This window comes from Eutrigla gurnardus (genome assembly GCF_963514095.1).
Source record: "Eutrigla gurnardus genome assembly, chromosome: 2".
NCBI classification, from domain to species: Eukaryota; Metazoa; Chordata; class Actinopteri; order Perciformes; family Triglidae; genus Eutrigla; species Eutrigla gurnardus.
The window spans coordinates 19,480,677-19,508,082 of NC_139916.1; the positions used below are offsets into that span (position 1 = coordinate 19,480,677).

The 27,406-nt window shown below is 42.0% G+C and overlaps 4 protein-coding genes across 5 annotated transcripts; 2 read left to right on the plus strand and 2 right to left on the minus strand.

The window, feature by feature from the left end:
* Positions 1-606: 606 nt before the first annotated feature.
* Positions 607-8,753, minus strand: LOC311033044 (RNA-binding protein 5-like). 2 transcript variants are annotated; one of them, XM_084040211.1, is made up of 25 exons: positions 8,676-8,753; positions 8,189-8,240; positions 7,946-8,111; positions 7,704-7,847; positions 7,127-7,196; positions 6,706-6,779; positions 5,807-5,890; positions 5,200-5,260; positions 4,992-5,060; positions 4,745-4,905; positions 4,544-4,641; positions 4,128-4,215; positions 3,762-3,830; positions 3,601-3,670; positions 3,411-3,508; positions 3,193-3,322; positions 2,996-3,087; positions 2,724-2,894; positions 2,495-2,644; positions 2,234-2,308; positions 1,968-2,147; positions 1,700-1,774; positions 1,512-1,612; positions 1,302-1,431; positions 607-1,123 (listed from the first exon to the last, which is right to left on the minus strand). In XM_084040211.1, the coding sequence occupies exons 2-25, from the start codon at positions 8,203-8,205 to the stop codon at positions 998-1,000; spliced, it is 2,499 nt and encodes an 832-aa protein (XP_083896337.1). In that variant the 5' UTR covers positions 8,206-8,240; positions 8,676-8,753; the 3' UTR covers positions 607-997. The 2 variants fall into 2 exon arrangements, with proteins under 2 accessions (XP_083896337.1, XP_083896336.1); XM_084040210.1 differs by having other exon boundaries at positions 7,704-7,850.
* A 1,241-nt stretch (positions 8,754-9,994) lies between these two features.
* emc3 (ER membrane protein complex subunit 3) lies at positions 9,995-12,897 on the plus strand. Its single transcript, XM_084040230.1, has 9 exons — positions 9,995-10,193; positions 10,562-10,721; positions 10,816-10,873; positions 10,957-11,050; positions 11,219-11,323; positions 11,451-11,532; positions 11,648-11,727; positions 11,933-12,015; positions 12,105-12,897. Exons 2-9 carry the CDS (start codon positions 10,567-10,569, stop codon positions 12,231-12,233), a joined length of 786 nt encoding a protein of 261 aa, XP_083896356.1. The 5' UTR covers positions 9,995-10,193; positions 10,562-10,566; the 3' UTR covers positions 12,234-12,897.
* Positions 12,898-13,253: 356 nt separating this feature from the next.
* usp4 (ubiquitin specific peptidase 4 (proto-oncogene)) lies at positions 13,254-23,642 on the plus strand. Its single transcript, XM_084040125.1, has 22 exons — positions 13,254-13,437; positions 14,750-14,877; positions 15,014-15,144; positions 15,231-15,357; positions 15,498-15,643; positions 15,940-16,001; positions 16,097-16,243; positions 17,668-17,785; positions 17,883-18,056; positions 18,166-18,324; positions 18,690-18,914; positions 19,111-19,194; positions 19,289-19,383; positions 19,555-19,737; positions 19,858-20,084; positions 20,172-20,414; positions 20,514-20,584; positions 20,667-20,782; positions 20,868-21,017; positions 21,504-21,607; positions 22,013-22,101; positions 22,259-23,642. Exons 1-22 carry the CDS (start codon positions 13,286-13,288, stop codon positions 22,379-22,381), a joined length of 3,054 nt encoding a protein of 1,017 aa, XP_083896251.1. The 5' UTR covers positions 13,254-13,285; the 3' UTR covers positions 22,382-23,642.
* Positions 23,643-24,768: 1,126 nt separating this feature from the next.
* On the minus strand, positions 24,769-26,603 carry gpx1b (glutathione peroxidase 1b). The gene is made up of 2 exons (XM_084040137.1): positions 26,330-26,603; positions 24,769-25,456 (listed from the first exon to the last, which is right to left on the minus strand). Exons 1-2 carry the CDS (start codon positions 26,543-26,545, stop codon positions 25,106-25,108), a joined length of 567 nt encoding a protein of 188 aa, XP_083896263.1. The 5' UTR covers positions 26,546-26,603; the 3' UTR covers positions 24,769-25,105.
* Positions 26,604-27,406: the final 803 nt, after the last annotated feature.

Genomic DNA, 27,406 nt, shown 5'->3' on the forward strand with positions numbered 1-27,406 from the left:
GAATCAGGATGATTGCAGCTTTTGTATAATGAACCTAAATGCACAAAATGAAATGATCGCCTCCATATTCAAGGCTAGAGTTTAACAATTGTGGATGTTTTGTATCAAAAAAAGAGCACAGAGAACAAGAGGTTCCAGGCTGGAGGACAACGCTCACAGATACAGTAAAATGTTTCCTTAAAGTGCAACTCTAACCATAACTGACATAGTGAAACATTTAGCAAGAATTACCTCCTCGCCATTGTATGCCTCTGCGACCCGGTCACGTAGCAGTTTACGTCCATGTGTCCAAAAATGTCATTTTATCCTATTTAATTTGTGCTGAAATGATATTCTTGAGGCCAAAAACGTGTTTTGTGAGGTCATGAACATGACCTCCAAAATCTAATCCGTTCATCCTCGAGTCCAAAAGGACGTTTGTAATTGAAATTTGAAGAAGTTCCCTCCAGACGTCCCTGAGAATGAACCAGATGAAAGTACTGACAAGCCGGAAACATAATGCCTCTGGCCAAGGCCGTCACTGAGGCATAATAATAACCTTTTATATTTAATCTCCAATTACCAACCTATAAATGCAAGTCTTTGAGCCATGAAATAAACTTGCAACTCAGTAGGGGCATTTAATAACAATGTGCTCATTTTCCATGATGTTATTCTTCTCTTTCTTGCTAAAGAAGAAAACATTTTTCAGATTAAGTATCGTTGAGCAAAAATGTTGGGTTTATCGTCACATTTATTTAGATTTTCAAAGAAACAAAACCTCAGCAGGTTTACATTATCATATGTACAAACATTATACAACATTTACACGTTTCAACTGAAAACATATTTTGGATTGATAAAATATCTAGCTATATAAATCAAAACTACATTTCATATACAAAGAGAAGATAAAAATTACAGTTCGTCTGTGCGTCTTGTTTTTCTTTTCACAGTATCATTTGGCCACAAAATTAAGATTTCCAGGGTTCGGTATGGCGACTCATCTCCTTCCGGTTCACTCAATCTCAGTAAAGCGTGCGAACATGGCCTTACGAACTGCATCCTTGTAAGTGTCGGATGCAGAGAGTTCATATGAGCTTCCTTTAATGCCCAAGCCTGTGCCTTTGGTCCTTAATGAGGCCTGTAGGGAAAAGAAGGTTATTAGAGGAGACAGATTGGATGCAGCCAGTCCTCAGGTAACACTGCTAATTATTTTGAAAGTGAAAAAAAAAAAATGCATTGACATGCACAGTCCATCTGTTAGGAGCTGGTAGGGTTAAGAAAGTTATTTTGAAGAGAATAAGTGTTGGCTGCCTCACCGCGATGGGAGTGGTGATGCCCTGTTGGTGGCGCCCCAGACCTTTGCCTTCCTTCCAGCCCATAGCTTGCAACATTTTGTTCCCGATGTTGTCACTTGTGAGGCCGTCTTTGGTGGGCTGCTCATAGTTTCTGTTGAAGGTGAATGATGGGAGGTGTTAAAGATGACATTTCACAGATGTTCGCAGTGAGCTTTCATTCTTTACACTTACACCGTGGGAGTTGGCGGTTGATAGAATTTCTTCTTTGGTGCGGGAGGTTCAGGAACACCGTACTTCTCCCTTCTCTCCGCAGCTCGGTCTCTGTATTTCAGCTGTTAAAATGAGCAATAAACTTTATTAAATGTATCCGGAAAAACAAAAGAAAAAGAACGGGAGTAAATTCTATTTTAACCAAATACCTCAGTTTCTTTCCTCTCCAGCTCCTCCAACTCTGCTTCTGTGAGTTTTGATCTTCGGTGTATTTCCAGGTTTTGCTTTAACAATTGAAAGCAACTTTAAATGCCAAATATATATCACATGCACACATAAATATTAATTCAAGACGGTATCGATCAATAATGCCCTTGCCATTTTGCGTAGAAGCTTCATACACTGAACAGATGGCATCAGCCAGAATATTCACAGCTCCTTGCAGATTAAACGCCTGCTGTTTCTCACCGTCCTCACCTTGTGGAGGTCGGAGAGCTGCTGGTGACGCAGCAGAGCATCCTTGTTGGGGAACTGCCGTCGACACAGCAGACACACCATCTTATTCCAGTCCGTTATTTTGCTGTCATCCTCCGCTACTCTATCTGAGCCGCCCTCCTCTGGGTCACTGTCTCCGTTGTAAGCAGCAACCAGACTGCTCTGTGATAGGAAAAAGCATAAAAGTTATTGAATTTATCTTTATTATTGATTGTGCAGGAAATAAAAGGCAAAAGGCAGAAACAAACCTTAGCTGTAGTCTCCTGCTCTGCGATCTTGAATGGTTCAACCATAAAAGATGGCATCTCAAAACCTCCCATTTGCTAAAAGAAAGAAGCAAAAATTGCTCATGAGACCAAACCAAAAAACAAATTAATTCACACAAAAAATTCACAACACAAATTTGAATGAATGAGAATTCCCAGTTAGCCTCGTCTCAGTATATTAATACTGTTTGCTTCAACACTAATCCAATTCAAAACACACTTGTAATGGTGACAACCAAATACCTTTTTCTCAAAGAGGAAGAAACCTGCGTCGGCAGCTGCAGACTCTCTCCGTTCTTCCTCCTTGGACGGTCCAAAGCCTTGGAAACTGCTCTTAAAACTTTCTTTTTGCTTATTTAAGGTTTTTGCCCAACGCTCCATGTCCTTGGCAATCTGCAATTGCACTCAGTCAGTTCAGATATCGTTTTAATAAATAGATAAAAACAAAAAAGAATTAAAAAGTATCATTTACCTGCTGTGCAGACTTGCTTTTGGGCTTTTCTTTTTTCTCTTTGGGCTCTTTACCGTTTGCGGCTGAGGAACTGTTGGCTGAGCTCGCGTCCCCTTCAGCTGGTGCCGGCACGTATGTGGCTTTATCGCTGTCCCAGTAGAGGTACTGCTGAGTCTCAGAGTTATAGTAGTACTATTGATGACAAGCACAAGAAAACATCAAATTAATTACATACAAAGGCATAGTGTTTGGCAATACATTGTGCACATAGAGAAAGACCACAGGGAACATACTTGGCTGCTGGGATCGTAGTACAGGCCAGTCTGTGGATCATAATAGTACCCTGAAGCCTCATCATACTGGTACGTGGAGGTGTCGGGGGCGGCTACAGATACAATAAGAGGCACATGAATAAATCATATAAAATTAACGTAAGGTTGATCTATTCATCCACATAGAGAGGAGCCAATGTGCCGCTAACTAATCTCACCTGTTGTGTTAGCGGTCGGGGCAGCAGAGCCAGCAGCTGCAACAGTGGAAGCTGCTGGTGTTACTAGTGCTGCAGTGCAAACACTAGCAATCTGTTGTGCTGCATCGACAGCCCTCACTAACTGGTGTGACTGAGAGTGAGGGGAGGGGGAAAATATCACCATTTACTTTTGTAGCCACTACACAACAGCAGAAATACCATTATAAATTGAGTACTACCTGTAAGGCAGGCTGGCTGATAATGACAGGTTGGTAAACCTGAGCAGTCTGGGATATGACCACACCTGCAGGGATCATGGTGTTCATTCCTGGAGCAGCTAAAGACAGGTAATAATGATGTTGGATAAGCAATCCCAGCATTAGTAAAAACAAATAATAAAAATGTCAGAAAGTCTGAGTGATTTGACACCTCCGAGTAATCCATCTCCAATGATGGGAGCCGATGCTTCAGGATGCTGCCACACTTGATAGCTCTGTCCCTACATCCCAGAAAGAAAGAAAAACATGACATCAATCACTGGTCTTCCTTGTTAAAGTCATTGTCAAAACCAAAGTTAACTGTGAACCGACCTGTGTTTGCTGTGCGTAGCCCTCTGAAGGAGCAACGTAGTCCGAGGTGTTGCCTGAACCTTGCTGCAACTGCAAGAAGATACAGAGACGAGAGCAATGTCAGCTTCCCAATTAACAACATGCCAAGTTGTATTTGCAACTGAGCCAATCTGCAAACATACATGTCTAATTCTACATGTCAGTGGTTGTGAATTGATGCACATAACCTCCTATACAGCCAGCAAGACAACCTTTATTCCACACATATGCATCGAAGTCACTGCAGTGAACCCCGTAGCTGATTGGCTACTGCTTAACCCCCCCCCCCCCCTTAAAAATACTCAAATATACTCAATACTCTAAAAAGCACAAGTAAAACCCCGTTACCTGGCTGGATGACCACTGGGCGGCAGCAATGGCTGTGCTGGCAACAGAGAGAGCACTGGCTCTGATCCCTTCAGACTGTGTCGAGTCTCTGGAAAAGACACAGAGCGATTAGTTCAAACTGAATTTTGCAGCACATGCAGGATGAAAATGGATCCGTTATTTGTCTTAACTAAACTTGTATCTGAATGACTGCAGGAACAAATAAGCACCGTCTGGCAGAATGTGTTTTAATAGGTGTACTACAAAACTAATTAATAGAAAAGACAACCTATGTGGGGATATAACTTCACACAGGGCAGATGCATAAGAGCTTCCATGTCCCATTTTACTATTAATAAAGTTGACTCAAACTGTGTGTGTGTGTGTGTGTGTGTGTGTGTGTGTGAGAGAGAGTGAGAAAGAGAGAGATGACTCACTTCCTGGCACTCTTGGCATAATCCACACCAATGGTTTTTCCATCCAGTTTTAGAGGTGGCTGAAGGCTCTGGAGAATGGTGAGCAGCTGAGAAGCCTCCTGTACAGGAAGTGGAGATGCGACATAGTCGTGTGTCAGCCTCCCCCAGAAGAAACATACTGACTCATATCAGGACCACATATTGACTACAGCAATAACATACCAATGGAGACGAGAGCTGAACAAAGGCAAAGCCTCTGTTTTGTCCCGTTTGCTTGTCTTTGATGAGGCGGATGTTGCCCGCTGACAGGTTGGCATAGGGGGCCAATATGTTCAGAATTCCATCAACATTTGAAAGAGGGGCAATGTTTCTCAAAATGATTGCTGTAAACAAAAAAAGTACTCATGAATAGATGTTTGTTTACTGGGGAAACATACCATTCTGAATATGTGGTGAAAAACACACTCACTGTCTCCATTGTAATCTCCAGGCTGTTGAGACTCAGCATTTAAACCACTTAGTCCCGGTGACTCCCCATCTTACACAGCAATGACAAAGCAGATTAACACATAGGTTACCATCAGTAGGTGCCAGGATAGTGCAGGACACAGTGGAAGGTACTTACATAGAAGAACAAAATATATACATGTACTTTTAGTCTTAAAACAGCAACTCACCAACTTTAGCTGCTCCACACCGGAAACACTTCTGCCTCTTCCGGAAATTGTACAGACCACACTGATAAACCAATGACATTGTTATAGTCTTTTGTTTTTAAAGAAAAAGAAACACACGTGCCCATACTGACTTATTTACAGATTAGTATGCAATCATGCTACTAACCTGACCATTACATATTTGCAATATTCCTACAGGTGAAACCAACAAACTAGTATGCTGCTGCATAGGTGTCTTTTTTTACTATATATTGTGTCATTTTAAAAATGTATTCTCTATTTTTTTTTACACAGTGTATGACCCAGATGTTAGATGTAAATGACTCATTGCCCACACAAAGTGTTGCCACAGGTTGTACTATTTTGCATACAAATTCCACAAATGATATCTATGAATAAATATCCATCAGGTCAGTGTGTGCACATATGGATAGGACACATCACACACCCACAAATGGGCACTCTGCCCCTCAGCATCCCAAAGCTGCTAGCGAAGCAGACAAGCTAACCCCTGGCAGAAATACGTGGGCAAAATAAGGTAAGAAATGAATATGAAAAATGGAAAAGTGAAATTAAATTAAAAGAACTAGTCAGAAATGACACTCACTGCATTGCAAAGCCAGTTTTCAAACTTCTGTCTCCTGTTGCTGTAGTGCACCGTGATGCTTTTCCCCTGGATCGCCAGCTTGCTCTGCAGAGTGAAAAGCCACCAGTTATTTCACATTTCAAAGAGAAGAGTGAGAGCAGCTGGAACGGGAAAGAGTGGCTAGGCTTACACTCTTAGCTGCTTAGGTAGAGTGTCTCAGGGAACAAAAGGGAACAGAGGTAGAGAGTGAGGTTCAGAGAGAAGGCTGCAGCTCTGTGTACGAGGGAATGAGTTCTCAACAACAACAAAAAAAAAGTGTTCTAAGTGTTTGGGATCGGAGTGCTGCCAGCTCGTCCATGTCCCACTCCATGTCTTCGGAGTTTAAATGGAGGTGAGAAAATATCCAAGTGACTGAGCTGGAGCAGAATGTACTGGATAGTCAGGACAGAACAAGACTACATGGGCCACTCTGTGAAGAGGAAGCATGTTCCTTTCATAAGGAGAGACAAAAAGCTACTTAGCTTAAGGTCATAAATATGTTCTGCAGTGTGTCTTGGTTAATATTTGTAACAGAGCAGACAAAAGGTTTCATTGCATTTCCATAATCAAACCTTTATACAGTGAATCATCACTGAATTCACAACAGTCAGTAAACTAAGTAGTTGAGAGACTATCATGTCTGGAAAAGTTGCTGTATACTAAATTAAAATCAGCCAAGCGTGTGATATCAAAAATATTTACCTCAGTTTTGCGTGACCAAGGTTATGATACAGTCCTGGAACTACATACCAACAGCTTTAGCTCTCTATATAAATATCTAAATATAATGCACAACTCTCAATTATCAGACAGACATGTGTCGGTTGATTGGGGCTCTAATCTCCAAGAATAACTCTAAACTTGGTGATTGTTGAGGCAACCTGATTGGTCTCCATCCATCGGGTAGAATCTTGCAAGTGATAAAACTCCACGAAGGCGAAACCACGGCTTATACCTAGAGACAGCATTCAAATATAGACGGGAGGCGTGTTAGTTAGAACGCTTTGGTGCAACATTCAAACTCACAATGGGCTTGTACACTCCAATTCAAATCAAAAACGGAGGTGGGAAAGGTGCTTACAAGGTCAGGGGGATGGTGGATTTAGGTTTACCTTAACAAAAATGGTACAGGAATAGTACATACAATTACCTCCTTACCTGGCGATACCATTAAAACCAGGCCATCTAAAGGATCCTCTGACAGTTGTAATATGAGGCTCTTTTTCAGGGATTGCAATAAAAGGAGGTGAAGTGGGTTGTAAGACAGAGGGTGGAGGCAAATGCGAGACACTCAACACTCACCTGTCCTTTTCTTCATCAAGCGAACATCAACAGGCTGGGGCCCCTCCAGCTTCTCGACTGCTGAGCGGATCTGGAGAATTGAGGCAGAGGGACATCATCTGATTACAACTGCTGGGAATTCTTACTGTTTTGTCGATCAAAAAGTCACAAAAAAGCTGGTATTAGTTGCACTCAAACAATTTGAACGTTCCAAAACTCCATAAACTGCCTGATGAAAACCGTTAGAACTTAGGAAAAAAACTAAACCTCCCAGTCAGTTGCTTGATGGCAGATAAATTGACATGCTGGCCCAAGTTTTTAGAATTTAGGTCAATGAAACAGATCAATGCAGAAGCTGCCTGATTTTTTTTTTACAATTTATACATATTTACAGTCACAAAGGGATCTCCGGTGTGACCGAGCATAACATCGACTCCAGGTCAACTTTCAAACTGTCAGTTTTGGATTGCTTGTAGGAACTCTAGGAATTAATCCCATGCCTTTCTTTCTGCTATTTTGTGTAATGGTATTTGGGTGTTCTATGTCTTTTGTGTTTATTGTTAAAACAAAAAAGCATCGGTGAGACTTGTGGTCTTACATCATCCTCTGTGACATGAAGAGAGAGACCCCTCAGCATAATAGTCTTGCTCTCCTCTTCCTGGTCCATTTTGTAGTCCTGGTCTGGATAGTCACCATCGTATTCATCATCAGATCTGTCACTGTTGCGCCGTTTTCGGCCCCTCTGCTACAGACAAAAAACAAAATAATCATGTTATTAGATTTAGTGTTTTGTATTTTTTTCTGCTGTGAAAGTAACATGAGGTATTTCTATTGACTCACCTCTGGACTCTGGTCTCTGCGCTCATCAAAGCGTTCTCTGTGACGATCATCACCCCATCGTCGGTCATAATCCCTCTCCACATCTCTACTCCGTCTTTCTTGCCATTCTAGATCGTCTCGCCTCCCATCCGAACCATATCTCCCACTGCGTTCACCTCGACTAAGCCTGAAACAGAGAAGAAGAAGGTCAGTGGGAATTCACTGAATATGTGCCAGTCCTATATTGGAGTATGTTCAGCTTACCTTTTATCAGCTCCCATGGTTCAATGCAGATGAGACGCTTGATCAAGCAACTCTGCAAGGGGAAAAATATTGTTTAGCCATTGAATTGTGACGCTCAGAGACTGATAGATATCAACAGGACACCTTGACATGGTATTGTAATATGTCTTGTTTGACTTAATGTAGCTAATGTGCAGATTTTTCCAGACTACTCTTCAAGCCACAGATAAGACCTCAATAGAAACGAGTGGCAGAATAGTTTTCAGATGGAGGTTCAGTTTAGTTACAAGAAAGCTGTTCGTTTAAAGCTCAGACCGGATTGAAAAATATTTTCATGCAAAAACTCTGCTGCAAGCAGCGGCCCCTGCTAACACAGTAGCAAACAGGCCAGTTTAGCTAAATGCGTTAACTTTAACGTTAAAGTCAGCGTAGGTACCCTTTAATTACTTAGTTTACGTTAACAGAACAAACGAAATACAAATGCAAGTAATACACCGTTTTTACATACCGTTTTTCTTTTATATATATATATAACCAGACCGCATCTGCTGGTAACTGGGGTCTAGGAGATTTCCAGCTTTCCCCATTTCCGGGCAGCATAGTCTTCTTCTGTTTTATGACTGATAGCAAACAGATTCGTTGCGCACTACCGCCACCTACTGATCAGGAAGACACGGTGAACAAAAATCCTCTATCAAGGTGAAAATGACTGAATAGACAAAACATCTACTGTACTTAATAATACATATTATAAATATCACAGATTAATATACAACTGTGCAGTAATATCTGAGCAATAATATGTATTACTGCAGGTGTGGGCTTAATCTACTCAGGCTGTTAACCTGTTGCCTTGTATGTAACCTATAACTGCTGACAAAGTGCTGTAGAAATTGGTCTGGCTATGTGAGACTACCATATATAAGCACTTAGGCCTGCCAGATTGAATACTCTAAAATATTGTGCCAAATATTTTGAAAGAAAATAAAATATGCTTAAATCCATAATACTTTTCTTAAACCTGGTCACAGTAGCTGCTTCCTGTTTCCCAAGATCTTCCTAGCCATCATTCATTTCTAAATATGTCTGTTTCACTCATGTTACTGCTTGTTTCAGTATGACATCATCTTTAGCCCTCTGCACTTTAATTATATGCAATTACTGATCAGCATGTTAATTGGCCTCTTCACTACCTTTAATAATTCCTCCGTCTGCACAATGAAACCACTATAAAGATGCTTTAAATTCTATACAATTTACAATGACTTTGTGTTGACCTCAAATAAAACTTAAAATAACTGTTGAATTTGAAATTTAGAAGCAAATGAAGAAATATTTTGAAAATATTTTAATAATTTTTCTGCTTTGGTGTTACCTATAAAATGTCTGTGTTCTGTACAGTAGTGGAAAATAACTAAGTACAGTTAATCTTGTGCTGTAAAATGCGTGAGAAACGAGAGAAATATTGTAATGTGTACTCCATTGCATTATTTTAATACCTTTAGTTACTAGTTACTTTGCAGATTACAATTAATACAAACTATACTCAAAAAATAAATTATGATAGATCAGCATACAAGCCCCTACTTTACCAACTGCAACATTAAAGTGATGTACACATGAACACAACAATGATTAAATTATCCAATTATATTACATATATCTTTCTGAAATGGGCCACTCTGCATACTAAGTACTTTATGGTATTCAATGTGCGTCCTGATGCCAATACTTTTTTGAATCACTGGGCAGACACTTCCCCCCATCACCGCGGGGTGGCGCTGCAGTCTCATCGAGATGCGGACGAGCTGCAGAAATCTGCCTTCATCCCTCAACACACCACAGCGCGATGCTCGCAGCAGTGGATGCGAACCGTTAAATGTTTAATTGTTAACTACCTCACATAGCGTATGCCTCGCGTCTCTCGCAGTTGGGGGAAGGAAAAAAGAAACACTACAAGAAGTCCGGACAGCGCTGAGACGACTCGGCCGCTCCCACCGACTGTGACCCGGGCATCGAGAAGAAGGTAGCCGGCTGGCTAACGTTACCATTAGCTAGCAAGCTAGCAAACTGTGTTAATCGGCGGTAGTTTCATACGTAATTGCTGATGTTCGCTTGAGGATCGGATTAGATTAGTTAGTGAAATGCATCTGAGATTGTGCTGTTTAACGTTATCTCGTTGATTGTATGCCTACTATTAACGTTACCTTAGTGACGCTGGCTAGCCAGCTACATGGGCTGACAGCTCGTCCGTCTGTGAGCTCGAGGCTTGACGTAGCTACGCGTTATGAGCAGGCACAATAAGCAGACATAATAACCACCGTAGTAACGGCCGTATTCGCCGTTAAACGCGCCTGCTCTCTGTACTGAACGCTCTCGTCTTGACGCCACCAGGCTGCATGGCGGAGCCGGAGCTTCTGCTGGACTCCAATATCCGACTTTGGGTGGTGTTACCCATTGTCTTCATCACCTTTCTGGTCGGCGTGATTCGACATTATGTGTCCATTCTGCTTCAAAGTGACAAGAAGTTGACGTTAGAACAGGTTTCTGACAGGTACGTAAACTTGTGAGGTGGATCCTATTAAAACATAAATGAACCAATCACTGGAAATTCACGTAAATAACTATTGTTTCATCACCAAATCCAGCCAGGTTCTTATTCGGAGCAGAATCCTCAGAGAAAATGGAAAATACATTCCCAAACAGGTAGGGGATTTCATCATCCATCTCCAATAAATGTACACTCTATTGTCATACGACACAGTACTGAAAATCCCTCCTTGTTTTAGTCCTTTTTGATGAGGAAGTTCTACTTCAATAATCAAGAAGATGGATTTTTCAAGAAGACCAAAAGAAAGGTTGTTCCACCCTCTCCAATGACAGGTAAGTTAGTTAAATTAAAAATGTCTGTCATTGGGAGAGTTAAAGTCTTTGTGCTTTATGGCAGTATTTATAAAATAGTGTTAATGTGGTTCATTACATATACTGTATAAACAAAGTCCTCAGCAAGACCTTCACTGAGTGCATTTTGCTGCTGTATCTTCCTCACAGATCCCAGCATGCTGACGGACATGATGAAAGGAAATGTCACAAATGTGCTTCCCATGATCCTCATCGGAGGCTGGATCAACTGGACCTTTTCAGGATTTGTAACAAGTAATCCTCTCACTCTCGCAATGATCTTGCAGCAGAATATGACATGCATAAAAAAAACTTTTAATGTATGCTACCAGGTATGATATTGTTCATATGTGAATGTTACATTTTTTTCTGTTTCACACAGCTAAGGTTCCCTTCCCTCTCACTCTGCGCTTCAAGCCCATGCTTCAGCAAGGGATCGAGCTGCTCTCACTGGATGCCTCCTGGTAAACAAGAAAAAACACAAACATCTGTAGACATGTATTGTATTGGTTGCTGCACATTGATCTCAAAATGCTTCAGCTAATGTGTGACCTTCTCGTTTGTGTGTTTATCATCTAGGGTGAGCTCGGCCTCATGGTATTTTCTGAACGTCTTTGGACTACGAAGCATGTACTCATTAATTCTAGGCCAAGATAACGGTAATTGTAGCACATTTTACGATGTTGATGTTGTCACATCGTTTCATTTCAAAAGCAGGAAAAAAATAATTGAATTTCAACACGCGCATCTTAGACTTATTTCATTCGATGTTTTAGATACAGATGCATCCTGGCCTTGTATTCAGATGCTTATTTTTGATTCCCAGATGATGATTGTTTTGGCTGTGTGACTCGATCCCAACAGGTGCGGATCAGTCGAGGATCATGCAGGAGCAGATGAGTGGCGCCGCCATGGCCATGCCTGCGGATACAAATAAAGCTTTCAAGGTATATACTGCAGCTTCAGCATGATTCGTAAATGTGTTCGGGGCTTTGCTTGGTTGTTCGCGTGACATCTGATGTGATCTTGATTTCAGGCTGAGTGGGAGGCACTGGAATTGACAGACCATCAGTGGGCACTGGAGAGTGTAGAGGAGGATCTGATGAGCAGAGAGCTGGACTTTGATGGCCTGTTTAGCAAGGAGCTGCCAGTTGGTATCTTCTGATGGTCGCTGTTACTCGGAGCCTTCAATTTGAATTTTGATCATTGCAGGGATTTGTTTTTTGGTTAAAGCCACAGAGATGGGACAGATCCCTTCATGTTATGCAAAGTTTACATTCACTTATTTGTGTCCCTTGTCTTTTCACATGCATTATTACATTTCCAGTCCTACCAATAGAATCTGAAATGGCTTAATACACTGGTTCTGCTGCTGTCTCATCTCTTTTGAGACAAGGAGATGTTTGGGTGAAATTAAGTGGCTTTGTGCTCATTGGAATGCATTATAGTTATTAGCGTGCTACTTGTATGCCATCATGTCATTAGGTAATAGAATTAACTACCTGTGCTTCTTTTTTTTTCTTATGTCATGCACAGCCAGACTAGCTGTTTCAATGTTCATATGTATCACCATCTTTAAACCATATGACACAATACCATTTTACAGGTCTGAATGAGGTTAATTTAATTATATTTTAACAAACTTTAACGACTCCTTTGTTAGAGATAGATCCGCTGCCTGAAGTTGAAAGTAGACCCACAACTGTTTAGCTGTTGGCAGAGAATGTTGTGTGATTGAAATATTGTGTTTTTGAAGTATGTAGATTGGTTTATTTTGTAAAGTAACTCCTCTGTGTTTTGTACAGCATAAAACCTGTTTTGACTAAATACCCAGTTTTGTCTTTGTTCCAATGCACCCCGACATGTTTGGGGAAAAAAATATTCCATTAACATGCAGACGTAATGTAAACTAAACCGCTTCAGTCAGTGCTGAAGTTTCCGCCCCAGAGGATGTTCTGAGGTCATAATAATACACTGATGTTTCTGTAAAGTAGCACCCTTGGGTCCACTGCTGACCTAAGACATTCTGCCATCCGACTGCTCTGTGACTGACCGGTGTGGCAATGGTGATGACAGAGCAGTCACACTGGAGTGCTACAGCAGCTCCGCTAGCTTGTGTAACGTGACCGACCGTAGAGGAAGAACGTTTCCTATGAGCGGCGCTCTGAAGACTCTTCCAACCGCGCGTTCACGATACCGGCAGCACACACTCGCTGCATGATGGCCGAGGGAGGCGGACCCGAGTCGGGTGGCGCGGCGGACTCTGACTCGGAGCCGGTAGCCGCACAGATGCCAACACCTTCGACCGAAAATCAAAAACAAACTATTGGGTCACTTTTGAAAACAACTCTAAGGAAGGGTGACGAATGGTAAGAATCGGCAACGGTCAGCGCAACCCGAGTGTTTAGGCTAGCGTTAGCTAGTCAGTTAGCTAACGGGAAACAGGAAATGCTAACATGCTAAAGCTAGCGAGCTAACGGCACCAATGGTTGCTAGTCTCAAATCGAAAGCTGCCCTGCTAGCGATATTTTGGCCAGCTAACGTTGAACAAGTTAGCACGCTAGCTGCTAGCAAGTCCGACGTAACTATTTCCTTGGTGCCCGATATAACATCCGTTAACGTTGGTCATAAATATCCAAACTAACATGGCCCGCTAAGTGACTCATTTGTAAACATTAATGCCAGTTGTGTGACACGATAATGGACGTTAGCTTATGTGGTGGTTAGTAGGCTGGTAGAACAGGCCCTGGATTCAGATGTTGGTTGTCCTGCCATACAGACCGGCTCGTTGCCAGATTAATAATGTTAATGTCCAGGAAATGCTCCGGTTGGCAGGGATAATTTTGCGATCTCGTTACCTGCTTGTGGTGACATGCCATGGTGAAGTTGTCTAACGGGTTTCTCAACTGGCCAGCTTCCTGTGTTAGCTAACATTGTTTCATTTCATAAAGACAATCCGGGCCTGGGCATAATGCAGCTAGGTGTATTAAAGAGGCTTCACCTAAGCAATGCGATTTTACAACAGAGAAATTTCAGATAAGCATTTCAATTTGCCTTCTATGAAAATGGGAACTACGGGCAGAACATGACACATTTATTACGTCTAAAAGCCACTTGCTTCAGCAGCTGACAGACATTAAACGTTATTTGTTGAAAGTCAGTTATTGTCCATATAGTGTTTAATGGTACAGTAGTTAAATGCCACTATCCCATATCACTCATGCTGAAATGTATCATTTTCCACCAGCATAATTACAACGTTGCATAGCTTTGTGAAATTAACCTCGGGTTAAAGTGCAAAGCTCATACACCTTACTTTACAGAGGAAAAAAAAAAGTTTAAATGACTCCAACGTCTTAGTATAGGGATGCTTGCTAACAAGCCTATTAACTAAAGGAGATTCTCTTGGGAGGAGATTAAGTCAAACTAACTTGCTGTTACTATATCCATCTGCAAATGCCAAAGCTGTTTGTTGTTGCATAATGTTCTAGGTTGTACACTTTCCCTCCAAACCCCACACATTGTATCATCTCTTCTTTTTCTGTCCTTGCTCGCTATCATGAACATAGCAGGTGACCAAAAAGTGCTTTATCAAGTCTTAAAGGTTCAGACGATATGATGAAGTGTCTTGAGGAAGTGTGATGTGTTTGTTATTAACTGTTACCAACCTATTTGTTTTAGGTATCTAATAGACAGCAGGTGGTTCAAACAATGGAAGAAGTATGTTGGGTTTGACAGCTGGGACATGTACAATGTCGGAGAACGTAGCCTCTATCCTGGACCAATCGATAACTCCGGCCTGTTCTCAGGTAAAAACTTTAATCTTTAAACAAACTTCTATGAGACATTGAATTATTTGCTCTTGAGAACAGCACATATCCCACATAGAGGTTTAAAGAGCCGTTTTCAGCCTGTAGTCATTATTTTGTTTTTGTTGCCTTAAAGACCAGAAGACTCAGGAGCTGAAACAGCACCTTATAGATGAGCTGGACTATGTCCTTGTACCCACTGAGGCATGGAATAAGCTTGTCAGCTGGTATGGCTGCCTTGAGGGCCAGAGACCTATCGTCAGGAAGGTAATGCTGGTGACGATTTAAACATTTTTTTACTTGACTATTCACTTCCGGATTGGACTCCTAAATGTCTTCTTCCCTTTTTTCAGGTTGTTGAACATGGCATGTTTGTCAAGCACTGTAAGGTGGAGGTCTTTTTGCTGGAGCTGAACTTGTGTGAGAATGACAACATGGACAATGTTGTAACACGTCATTTCAGTAAAGCTGATACTATAGGTGAGGGTGTATGTTAGTGTTCTATGGATTCAACTTTGTATTTGAAAATAACAGGATGGCTGTGATTTGTGTAAACAAATAAGGAGGAAAGTTAATAAACAAAAGATAATAAACAAGCCTTGCAAATCCACTCTTTCCAGATACTATAGAGAAGGAGATGAGGACGCTGTTCAGTATCCCATCGGAGAAGGAGACACGGCTCTGGAACAAATACATGAGCAACACCTACGAGCAGCTGAACAAGCCAGACAGCACTGTACAGGATGCTGGGCTCTTCCAGGGGCAGGTAGTGTAGAGCTATGTCATTCAAATAACCTTCAGATCAGTGATGTTATTCATTTCTTTTGAACACCATTGGCCAGTAACATACTGGTGCTCACTGTGCATACATAGTTAATTTACAGGCATTGTACAGAAGAACATGAGCTCTTAAGAGTCTATTGCAGTAGAATACATTAGCCCTGCAATAACATATTGTTATGTTTATGTTGTGCCATAGAGGTGGAGCTGTATGGTAGTTACACTGAGGATTGTGAGGTCAGTTGTGCCAGCTTGGCACTCATTCAGCTTATTTTTACACAGGTGCTTGTGATTGAGCGGAAAAATGACGATGGCACGTGGCCCAGACAAGCTTCCCATCCCAAGTAAGCAAATGCTTGTTGTTTTCATTAAGGTCGGGAATTTATTATTTATTTTTTTTAACAAATGTGCTTCTCTAAACAATGCTCTTGCTCACCAGATCCAGTACAACCCCATCTAGGAATTTCACTACCTCCCCAAAACTCTCCTCCAACTCAGCAGCCAGTATCTCCTCAACAGTAACCAATGGAGACAGCAGCTGTAGCCCTGGCTACCCACTAAACAACAGCACCTCCTCTGGCAACAGGCAAGACTTCTTTTCTCTTTATTTATCTACCCTTCATTATTTGCCCCATGCACAGATTGTCATCCTATACCTCTGCTGCACATTTGCTGTGTGCTTTATGTGGTGCAGGACCTTTCAGTTATGATCACATGGATTTGGACCAACCACCAGCTAACTTAACCAGCTAACTTAACCTAATGTACTTCTGCATCAGTTACTTCCTCAGCTTCTGTGGTATTCAGTTGTTTAATCTCCAAGAAGTATGTTATGCTGAAACTTGCATTTTCTCATGCTTGTATTGTAGAGGAACTTAAAAGGAGATTCTTGCACACTACTTCATAGGACTTCTGCTTGTTAAATGGTTGTCAGTTATTCCACTGTAAATTTGTATCGGGTATTTGCTTTCAAATGCAACACCTGTGTCACCCAGAAAAAGCAACACCCACATAAAAGGGGCTGGTATTAAATATGTACATACACTCCTGTGCAGTGTCAGAATAGTATTAATCATATTGCATGGTGAAGAACATTAAAGAGTACACTGTGACTGTACTCTTGCAACATGGGTCCATTAAAGTGCTTTGCTTGCTGGGAAAGGCGTTATGAGGCGTTAAGGCGCTTGCTTTCTGAAGTTCAGTGCTACCTAGAGCTTAATAGGATTGCTGATTAACTGTTTTGTGCAATTCAATGGGAAATGCAGTGTAATTAGACATGGATATATTCAGAGTTTCAGTTTATTTGGTTATGTATTTGGAGAGGGTAGACTGATGATGAATACATAATATAATGTAGTTTGTGGGCAGGGAGTTATTATTGCAGAGGTGTTGCATTGAGTATCATTAGTTGTAGCTGATATTGCCCCATCTCACTCAAGAACAAACCTCAACATCAAATAAGTTTTTTAATGAATATAGTTTTTAATAGTTTATACATAATAGAAATTAAGGTTACAGAGAAAGTCTTGCTCACCAAATGTGTTTTTCACACTGCCAGTGTATTCAGGGACAGGGCATTATGCTCAAAAGGGAAATAAGATGCAACTGCAGTAATAACATCTGAATCCGGTGCTGACTAGGTGGAATGGCTTTACTTAATTCAAAAGGCTTCCATGTTCTTTAGCTAGTCCTAACCACCTCCAGAGGTGGCTTGACACTTAAAGTAACAGTAATATTTACAATCCACCCAACTGCCCTGGGGTCCTGTCATATTAAGGTTTTGGGTATGTATTTGTTCAGGATAGCCTCAGCGTTATTACTAGTTCACAATTCAGAGAGGTACGCATGATAAGTTGTTAATGTGTTCTCTTGAAGGGGAATTTTGTCAATCTGATATTTTATCCATGTACCATATTTGAATATCACGTTTCAACATATTTCATATTTCATACTTCATCCCAAACACAGTGTCTTTGGACACCCACAATAACAGAGCTGCTCTTCCAACAGATTGGGAGGCTACAATTCATACAGCTCCTCCTACAACTACAGAGAATCACAGTCGCAGCCTGGCCTGTGTGGTCTCAGTAATTTGGGCAACACATGCTTCATGAACTCTGCCCTCCAGGTAAAAAACAACTTCCATTCAGAGAAAGTCATTTGCCATAATTATTTGTTTCCTATTCACACAATCATCCACCTTTTTTTATTGTGTCTTCTTCCAGTGCCTGAGCAATGCATCCCCACTCACAGAGTACTTCCTCAATGACCAGTATGAGGCAGAGATTAACCGAGAGAATCCCCTGGGAATGAGAGGCGAGATTGCCGAGGCCTATGCAGACCTAGTAAAGCAGATGTGGCTGAGCCGCAGCAGCTATGTAGCCCCACGTACCTTCAAAGTGAGTTGTGATGAACAACTCCAGCTGAAGCGAAAGTGTACAGATTGAAAATTATCCATTCATAATCTTAGAATTATAAAGTTGATCAAATGTACTTTTTTCTTTCCAGACCCAGGTCGGACGTTTTGCCCCCCAGTTTTCAGGCTACCAGCAGCAGGACTCGCAGGAGCTCCTGGCCTTCCTGCTCGATGGGCTTCATGAAGATCTAAACCGTGTCAAGAAGAAGCCTTATCTGGCCCTAAGGGATGCAGAGGGCCGTCCAGACGAGGTACAGAAATGGTGTGATGCTGGTTTTCAGACTGTGGACATTTTGTTTGTCAGGAGCATTTTATTTTGACTCAAGTCTGATGCTGTAATACGATGCTGCTTAAATATTTATATTCACAGTACTCCCGGCGTTGTTGTTTTGACGTATGAATTTTAATACGTCTTTAAATTTCAAAGGCTGACTGAGCTGCGAGACATAGCAGGTTTTATTTTGAAGCTGCACATAGTGTGCTTTGATCTACGCTGTTTTATAGGAACAGAAGAGGAAAATGCTTCAGTGAATTATTTTACAATATAGCCTTGCTCTTTTTTCTTCCTGAGGTTTTAAAATGGCATTTGATGAAAGTTTTTTTTTTTTTATTGCAGATTGTTGCAAAGGAGGCCTGGACAAACCACCGCTTACGCAATGACTCTATTATCGTTGATATTTTCCATGGCCTCTTCAAATCCACTTTGGTGTGCCCAGAGTGCGCCAAGGTGTCTGTCACCTTTGACCCATTTTGCTACCTCACACTGCCTCTGCCCATGAAAAAGGACCGCACTATGGAGATTTTCCTGGTGCGATCAGATCCTCAGTCTAGACCCACACAGGTGAGTTGGAATTGTGCTCTAATGATATACATCTAGATTGGGAACAACTACAAATGAAGCTAATTATTGCCAAGTAACTAATATTAGCATTCCAGTTGACTTTGCACTAGCTGTTGAAGTTTCTGAACGCTCCATCTTTTAACTAAGCAGCTCACAGATAGATTTTTAATATCTTTTATTTTCTTTTGTCTGACAGTATCGAGTGGTGGTCCCCAAACTGGGTACAGTGACAGACCTGTGCAGCGCCTTATCCAAACTCTGTGGATTCCCTCCAGAAAATGTAAGAAACATTTTCCTTTTTATACTGCCAGCTTTACAGTTTCTTTTTCTTGGGTTGAAATAATGCTAATTTTGCAACTTCCTTCTCTGTCAAGATGGTGGTGGCTGACGTGTACAATCACAGGTTTCATAAAATCTACAGACGGGATGATGGCCTCAACCAAATCATGGAAAAGGATGACATCTTTGTGTGAGTCTTGTTGTTCACTAAAAGATGAGATGTCTTAAGGCCTGACCTCGCATACTGCCCTATGCCATATGTACTACAGACTGAACACTGGGTTCATCAGTAGGATGCTGTACGTGGTTTCTAATTCAGTTTGGGTGTGTGTAACATGTGTGTTTGTGTTGTTCTTTGCAGGTATGAGGTACAGGAAGAGGACAGTGAGAGGATGAACCTGCCTGTATATTTCAGGGAGCGCCACTCGAAGCATGCCGGAAGTTCCACAAGCACCATGCTGTTTGGCCAGCCTTTACTCATCACTGTGCCCAGACACAACCTCATAGCAGATGTTCTTTATGACAAGATCCTAGAGAGAATTGGGTAAGGACCTACTGTGTGGATGGCAAGGAAGGGGACACATGACGGTGTTGTTACTGCTAATAAAAAGTGAGTTCTGAGTGTATTTGCTGGACAACTAATCTCCTCTGTTCTCCGTTGCAGACGCTATGTAAAACATTCCCCGAGCCCTAATAGTGAAAGCAGGGCGTCAGCCTCAGCAACCTTTGCCAGCTCCAGCCAGGCTCCTGAATGTTCCACATCGTCTAGTCTCAATGCCAGCCTGGGTGGCTGTGGCAGCCCCCCGTCGGACGGGGCCTCATGCAGTGCCAGCTCCAGTAACGGCAGCAACCACTCAGGGACCTGCAATGAAACGAATGGGCTATATGATGGTACGGAGCTAACAGTGTTGGTCAGGAAACATTGATCAGCCAACGCAAAAACTGTAAAGTGATGAGATTTCTTTGTTGTCTGTGCAGGTGAGGAAGAGGCCATGGACCATCAGGTGAGTCCAGAGCCAGAGAATGGCCAGTCCGAAGAGGAGGAAGACGAGACCTCCGACTTGGAAAATGGGTCGAAAAGAGACGCAGCCAAGCAGCGCTCTACACCAGCCAAGCAGCGCTCTACACCAGCCAAGCTCTTCACTTTCAGCATAGTCAACTCGTATGGAACCGCTAACATCAGCCCACTGCCCTGTGATGGAAATGTCCTCAAGCTCAATCGTCAGTGCTAGTCATTTGACCTCGCAACTACAATGTTAGTTTTATTATTCAAAGCCGCTTTGTGTTGACACAGCCTCTCCTACGTCCTCTTCTCTGCAGCACATTCCACTGTGGCCATCGACTGGGACACTGAGTCAAAGAAACTGTGCTATGATGAACAGGAAGCAGAGGTCAGTAGGTTAATATTCATTATAAGTCCTGTGACCATGTATGCTATCAGTCTATTTATATTTGTGTGAAAACTGTGCGTAGGCCTATGAGAAGCACGAGAGTATGCTGCAGGCCCAAAAGAAGAAAGCCACGGTGGCTCTGAGGGAAAGCATTGAGCTCTTCACGACCATGGAGACACTTGGAGAACACGATCCATGGTAAGGATTCAGCTTAGTTCAGTGTCGAACCTCCAATTTAGTTTCTTATCTGTGTTATATGAATATGATCTTTTTTTTAATGCAGGTATTGTCCAACATGTAAGAAACACCAACAGGCCACAAAAAAGTTTGACTTGTGGTCGCTGCCTCGCATTCTGGTAGTTCATCTAAAGAGGTTCTCCTACAACCGGTGTTGGAGGGACAAGCTGGACACAGTGGTGGACTTTCCCATCAGGTATGCATGCAGCCAGTGTTGCTCATGAACATTATTTTGTTGCGTGTTTGGTGTGAACACACCTTTACACCAGGGGGAGCTGTGGCCTGAAACTCGCAGAACAATGCATGTATTGTATCTTCAGGAAATGGACTCTTACCTCAGGGACCTGAGGTCATACGCCAAAGAAGAATTACACCTCTGTCCTTACTGTCCTTATCTGCAGAGTAGCCTTTGAGCTCTGCATGAGTCATGAACCTGTTTTCAGTCGGCCCAGTACAAGCTGCAACTTCCTGTATCACTCTTGGGACTGTGTGTGCTGCACATAATGACCTCTGCTGAGGAACTTGATTGACTAGAAACCAGAAGGAGGCGGAGAAAATGTTAATGGGATTCTGCTTTTAAAAACAGCCGAGTCATGCTCGCTCAGGTTGACTTAAACCTACAGTAGGCCCATCTGTTTGACATGTAATGTGATGTTAAGAGAATCCCTCTTTCCTTTGTTAGGGATCTGGACATGTCGGAGTTTGTCTGTGACCCTAAGGCTGCCCCCTACGTATATGACCTCATCGCTGTATCAAACCACTATGGAGGAATGGGAGGGGGTCACTGTAAGTCACTCTTCATTTTTCGACTTTGTCGTCATTTCAATCTCTTGAATAACACTTTACCTTCTTCTTGAGTGGAAATCACAGGCCAATATCACTCCACATCAACATACCACAAAGAGCTGTAAATAACCCATTTTAACATGAAACTGCTCTAGTTCTTTGGTAGTCTATAAACATGCACACAGTAAGTGTTAACGGATGGTCTGCTGAACATGTTTACAGTGTCTCCATGGGCACTAACCAATCGGTTACATTTTCATATGAGCCTCACACATCTTTGTTCTCTGTGAACTCATTGTCAAGTCTTTTTTTTTTGCATTTGCTTGTGGTGTGAGTGAAATGGTTGTTTCTCTTCCTGGATAAACAAATGAACTGAATAGCTTTTTTAACACTTCCCTCTCACAGACACAGCCTATGGCAAGAATAAAGTGGATGGAAAGTGGTATTACTTTGATGACAGCAGTGTCGCCTCTGCCTCAGAGGACCAGATTGTGGTTAGTTTTGACTCTTTAATATTCATAAATCTTCTGTATACAGGTATCCTGTACCGGTGTTTGATGAAGCTAAGCCCTCAGCCTTCTTGGCTTTCGTTCCTTGGTGTCACCTGTCCCCATTTGTGTGGTGTAATCCTATCCTTGTTGCCCCATGCAGACTAAAGCAGCCTATGTGCTGTTCTATCAGCGCAGAGATGAGGAAGTCTCCTCCAAACCTCAGCCTTCGGCCTCACTGGGAGGAGCCCCAGAAGCAGCTGATGACCACATGGACACAAACTGAGGAGCCCTGATGCAAAGGGACACGCACTGAAACACATATGGCAAATAGAGACACTTGGACGCACACACAAAGCTACTTTAGTGACAAAGGACTCCACTGACGTAACATTATTAACCCCACCTTCCCCATATTTTGTTTGCTTTCTGTCTCGTATGTTGTCAACTAGAGCCAACAGCCTTGTCAGTAGAATGACCTGAGAGGCTTCCTCTCTGCAGCAGCCGGCCTACTGATTTCTGAGCATAGATTACTAGTCTGGAACTAAAGACGAGTGAAAATGGATATAGATCTGCTCACTGGACGAACAGAATGTTAGAAGTGCCCTCAAGTGCGTAGATAAACAAATGTTCCTGTTGCCCATAACAACAGTCTGAAAATTTTAAGAAAAAAAAAAAAAGCCAAATGCACATGTTGTTCCAACCAAAGCGTTCCAAGGTTTTTATGCTGAAATGTACCAACTGTTACGACATTAGCAGTATACTGGCATTGTGCCTGGATTGATCTCTAATAATCTTGCTGTGCCCAGATTAATGCAAACTCTAATAGTGTGATGTGCACAGAGAACAATACATGCCATGCTTGTTGAAGGAGTCCTGTGACCTTATTCCATCTGTGTAGAGTGCATCACTGATGGGGGATCCTGCCGCGGCGGCAGTTGTGCCTGCCAGACCTGTGTTGCAATCTAAACACCAGAGGGGAAGGCTTGTTTCAAGGTTTTAAGTTCTGTGTGTCTTGACATGATTTGTGGCAGAAGCAGCTTTTCGGCCTTGCTCTTGTTCAGCCATCCTTTTTGTTTGGTTTTGGTTCTTTGACGCACAGAATGGGCTCTGCTGTCTGTCGGACCCTAAACGTATGAGAGAAGTTCTACCCTGCTAACAATTTTAATTTTCCTTTTTTTTCTCTTTTGTGATGACAAATGCAAAAGCGGCCTTTTGATTCCTGCAACCTGACTGAAAGGGGGCACTTTGAATTCTCCATGAGTACATTATCTACCTGCGCCTGGCGTATCTAGACATGACAGAATTGTATGATTTGGCCTTAGTGTTAAGGGTTATGGTCTGTCATACACTTCCAGATCATTTTAATGTGTCTTATAAGCATATAATGATTGCTGCCCGATCAGACCCCTTGCTCACCTGCAAATGGCTTGTCCTAATTAGTCTTGTACATTAATGCAGCTCTGTATTGACATGGCTATGTTATTTGATATCTTAAAAGCACACTGAGTGAAGCAAAATAAACTAGTAGAAAAGTGGTGCTTTTATTCATGAAACCCGAAGTCGTCTTTAGGAACAATCTAGATGGACAGCAGCACCTTGACGGCGTTCCCACTGAGTGCAGACATTTGGAGGTTCCTTCCAGTAATCGCAGCACACCACTCAGCTGTTCAGTAAAATAAGAACGAGTTGTCTCTGTTGGTAGGATGAGAGAAGAATCCCGTTGTTGTATCTTCATGGGGTCTTCACAGGCACACAATTATCCCAGGTTATAATAGGTTTCTGTATGAATGTGACTGAGTATAAAATACATCAGCTTATACTCATGAGGGTCTTCTTGAGGGTCTTGGAGTGAAATCAGATGGCATTTAGTACTTAATGGGTCTATAACTCTTGTTCTGTGGCATAAATCTGCATTTTGTTGCATTGCAGCATGTTGATATGAAGGGTCTCCAAGTGCCCTTTTTGCTGGTCGGTCCTGCCCATGGTGTTCAGCGATGACTACCTAAATATAATAATTTAAGCCTATGCCTAGAAAAGCTTTAAAATCATATTTGTAATCTTAGATACTTTGTTGAAAACAAAATCCAGCTGCCAAATGCAGCAAGTCCTGTTTTACCCAAATCAAACTCAAAAACAACTCAAACATGTAAATAATCACACTATTGAAAATAGGTGTATAAATTCTTGTCCTCATATTTATCTTATTGCCAATATCTACAGTATTTGTTTTTAACAGAAATATTTGAATTCAAAGTACAATAAAGACTGGAAGTCTCAACAAGGTGGTTTGTTTGAACTAATTGCATGCACAAAAATATATATATATACACAATACTGCAATAAGCTGTGACACTTAACAAAGCAGGCTTAATGTCTGTGGTAGTTGTGAATAGCTATTGTAAAATTAATTAAAAATTAAAAGAATTATCTTTTATTGGCAGGTGATGCAACCTTGATTTTATGGTGACTAGTTTCGACATGAACGCTGATCTGTAGCACTGGCACAGCTCCAGTAGTGCTCACACTGTAAACACAGGATTGCAAAAGTTATTCAAATGTTTAAAAAAAAAAATCTAAATATGGGACCCTCATGCCACATCATGTTTTCATTTATTTTTACAGGTCTAATTGTGTCCTTTAACACCATAATTTCACTGAGAGGCAGTCAGGTAAATGGAAAAATACATTTATTGGTCCTCTTGATACATGAAACCACAGCTGTGTTTTACATGCACACAATGCAGCTGAAAACATTCAGCCTTTTACGTTTCATCAGATAACCCCCTCACAACAAGCTTGGCTTCGGAGGATGCCTTCATGTAGTAAAAGAACAGAACGCAGCTGGTGTGTACATGAGAGCACAGGTGGCCTGGAAAGGTTGTACATCATCTACAGAAGCTGTGGAGGGAAAAACAGTGAGCCCAAAGGTGTTTCCCCTGATGACCTGATGGTGACACACATCTTCTGCGAGTGGGATGAGTGAACAACATTTTGGAGGACTGCTTCTTTAGTTGGCCTGGCTGAGGAGCTTCTTGATGTCTCCCTCAATACCGCTGGTGAGGAACCTCCTGCTGTAGCGCTTGAACGGCACTCCATCCGGCCCGATGAGGAACTTCTCAAAGTTCCAGGCGACGTCGTTCCTGCAGACTGGGCTCCAGATGATGCACTTGGGGTCATTCATCAGGGCGGCGGGCTCGTCGCTGGGGAACGGGAGCTTCTCCCTCAGGAACATGAACAGGGGATGGGCATCTTTCCCGTTCACGTCCACTTTCTCCAGGAGCTGAAACTTGGGCTCAAAGCCATTTCCAGGACGGACATACTTCAGAGACGAGAGGATTTCCTCATTCTTGCAGTTCTCCTGCATGGGTTGATGAGAAGGTGATGTGTGATTATAGACATTTGAGGAAGTAGACGGGTTCAGATCCCTAGAAGAAGTTTCCTTGATAAAGACTGACATGGCAATAGTACTTATACACATGTATTACAGAAAATGTTCTGTGAGACGTGGTCAGCAGAGATTGTCATGGACAATAAAGGTTTGGAGTTGAAACAAGTCTTGTTCAGCTGTCCAACATTACAATGTCAACACCACACAACCATCCTCACTCAGGTTTAAATTGTTGAGAGAAAAAAAAAGAGTAATACATAATATGATGACTATTTAACTATTTTACCAGGTCGTTGGCCCACTGTTTGACTTGGGTTTTTCAGGTTTTACCTCAGGCTATATTCTTATCACTTCAACAGAAGGAACTGCTCTCCTAGACGGTTGAGCTTCCTGCTGATTATTTGAACAAGCCATAACAAGGTGTGTTAATAAATGACACAATGTTCATTGAATGTTGAAGCAGAGCCTTTTTGTTAGGTGTTTGGTAACCCACTAACAGTAACGCAATTTCCTCTTTCATAATCATTACTTATTGCCAAACTACTTCTCTACAGTAACTAAATGAGGCACCAGATTTTGTTTCTATTATGTATCATAAAAAAACATACCCTATATAGCATACACGCACCAACTTACAAAAAATACAAAGCTAAACCTCAAACAAGCCACTTGGATGTATAAAACAAGTCTAAAACAGGAACGAAAATCCTTCCATTTAAGGAAATTACAAATTAAATATAATTTACAATAGTTGTAAAAGTTGGAGAAAAATCACTGTTGGGTGTCAAAGAAAACAAGAACAAAAGTCAGCAGAGTTGGTGACAATAAAGTTCATTTCCTCACCTGGTGACCGAACTGGTTACAGGGCACTCCCAGGATAACGAGCCCCTTGCCGGCGTACCGCTCGTGGAGCTCGTTCATCTGGGTGTAATCCCTGGTGGTCGTACCTCAGAGAGACGCCACATTCTCGATGAGGACTACTTTGCCCTTCAGAGAGGAGAAATTAAATGGTTCTCCGGTCAACAGTTTGGCCGATAGGTCGTAGAATTTCGCAGCCATTCTCGATACCGATTCCCTTTACTCAAAGTGACACTGATGCCTTCCCTTCCGACTCTGTCACTCTTGTCTTCTCTTCAAGTCTCCTTGAGCAAACGTCGCTGAATATGGTCAAAGATCTTGTATTAGCTGTCAAAATAGTTCACACCCTGCAGCCCGTCGGACGCGATTTGAACGTTCCCACGGACATCAGATTAATATGAAGTAGAGAGACACCAGTCAACACTTTGACCAAGCCGCTTATATAATTATACATATCATAACATGAATTTAGTCTCTCAATTTAACATCCTATTTCATAACTTTAATTCGGTAAATTACAATGTTGTCTTGTCATTAATATTTAATTTCGTCATTTTTAGCTATTTTGTGTATTTTCAGTTTTTCTGGTGGGAATTCTCCGCAGATGCAATGAAACGTGACGAAATAATTGGAATTGGGCTAACGTTATTACTGTTGTATTACTGTTGTAAACCAAGCGAGGCGAAAAGGGAAGTGAAGGCAGTGAAACCGCTCGACGTAAAAGTACACTCTTCGAGCTAGATGAACCGGTACTGCGCTCTGGTGTTGCGCATGTTTCCCTCCATGGCGTATCCCAGAAAGAGAGTCTGTCCGTTCACGCCGACAGAGGTCTAACCCCGCCCAACAACGGACACGGTGTTTCTATAAACACGCCGCCGTATGCTAGAAAGTTAGAGACCGTCTAGAACGTGCTGTAGCAGTTATAGTGTTGAACGACGGACCGCGTTAAAGACCAATTTTATAAAGCAAAGGTATCCAAAACAAAGGTATCCAAAACATATATAATTGTTTAAAAGTAGTTGATATAAAGTCACTTATGTGGTTGTTCTCAGACGAGGGATT

What these genes read in the sequence shown, in the direction of transcription:
- emc3 (XM_084040230.1), top strand. Translation starts at nt 10,567, where the DNA reads ATGGCGGAGCCGGAGCTTCTGCTGGACTCCAATATCCGACTTTGGGTG. An exon ending in CTTTTCAGGATTTGTAACAA is followed by an intron (nt 11,324 to 11,450) that starts GTAATCCTCTCA and finishes TGTTTCACACAG; the next exon opens with CTAAGGTTCCCTTCCCTCTC. An exon ending in ATACAAATAAAGCTTTCAAG is followed by an intron (nt 12,016 to 12,104) that starts GTATATACTGCA and finishes TCTTGATTTCAG; the next exon opens with GCTGAGTGGGAGGCACTGGA.
- usp4 (XM_084040125.1), top strand. Translation starts at nt 13,286, where the DNA reads ATGATGGCCGAGGGAGGCGGACCCGAGTCGGGTGGCGCGGCGGACTCT. An exon ending in CTGGGCTCTTCCAGGGGCAG is followed by an intron (nt 15,644 to 15,939) that starts GTAGTGTAGAGC and finishes ATTTTTACACAG; the next exon opens with GTGCTTGTGATTGAGCGGAA. An exon ending in ATGATGAACAGGAAGCAGAG is followed by an intron (nt 20,585 to 20,666) that starts GTCAGTAGGTTA and finishes AACTGTGCGTAG; the next exon opens with GCCTATGAGAAGCACGAGAG.
- LOC311033044 (XM_084040210.1), bottom strand. An exon ending in TTCATGTCACAGAGGATGAT is followed by an intron (nt 7,197 to 7,703) that starts GTAAGACCACAA and finishes TCAATTCTCCAG; the next exon opens with ATCCGCTCAGCAGTCGAGAA. An exon ending in CTTGATGAAGAAAAGGACAG is followed by an intron (nt 6,780 to 7,126) that starts GTGAGTGTTGAG and finishes TGCTGTCTCTAG; the next exon opens with GTATAAGCCGTGGTTTCGCC.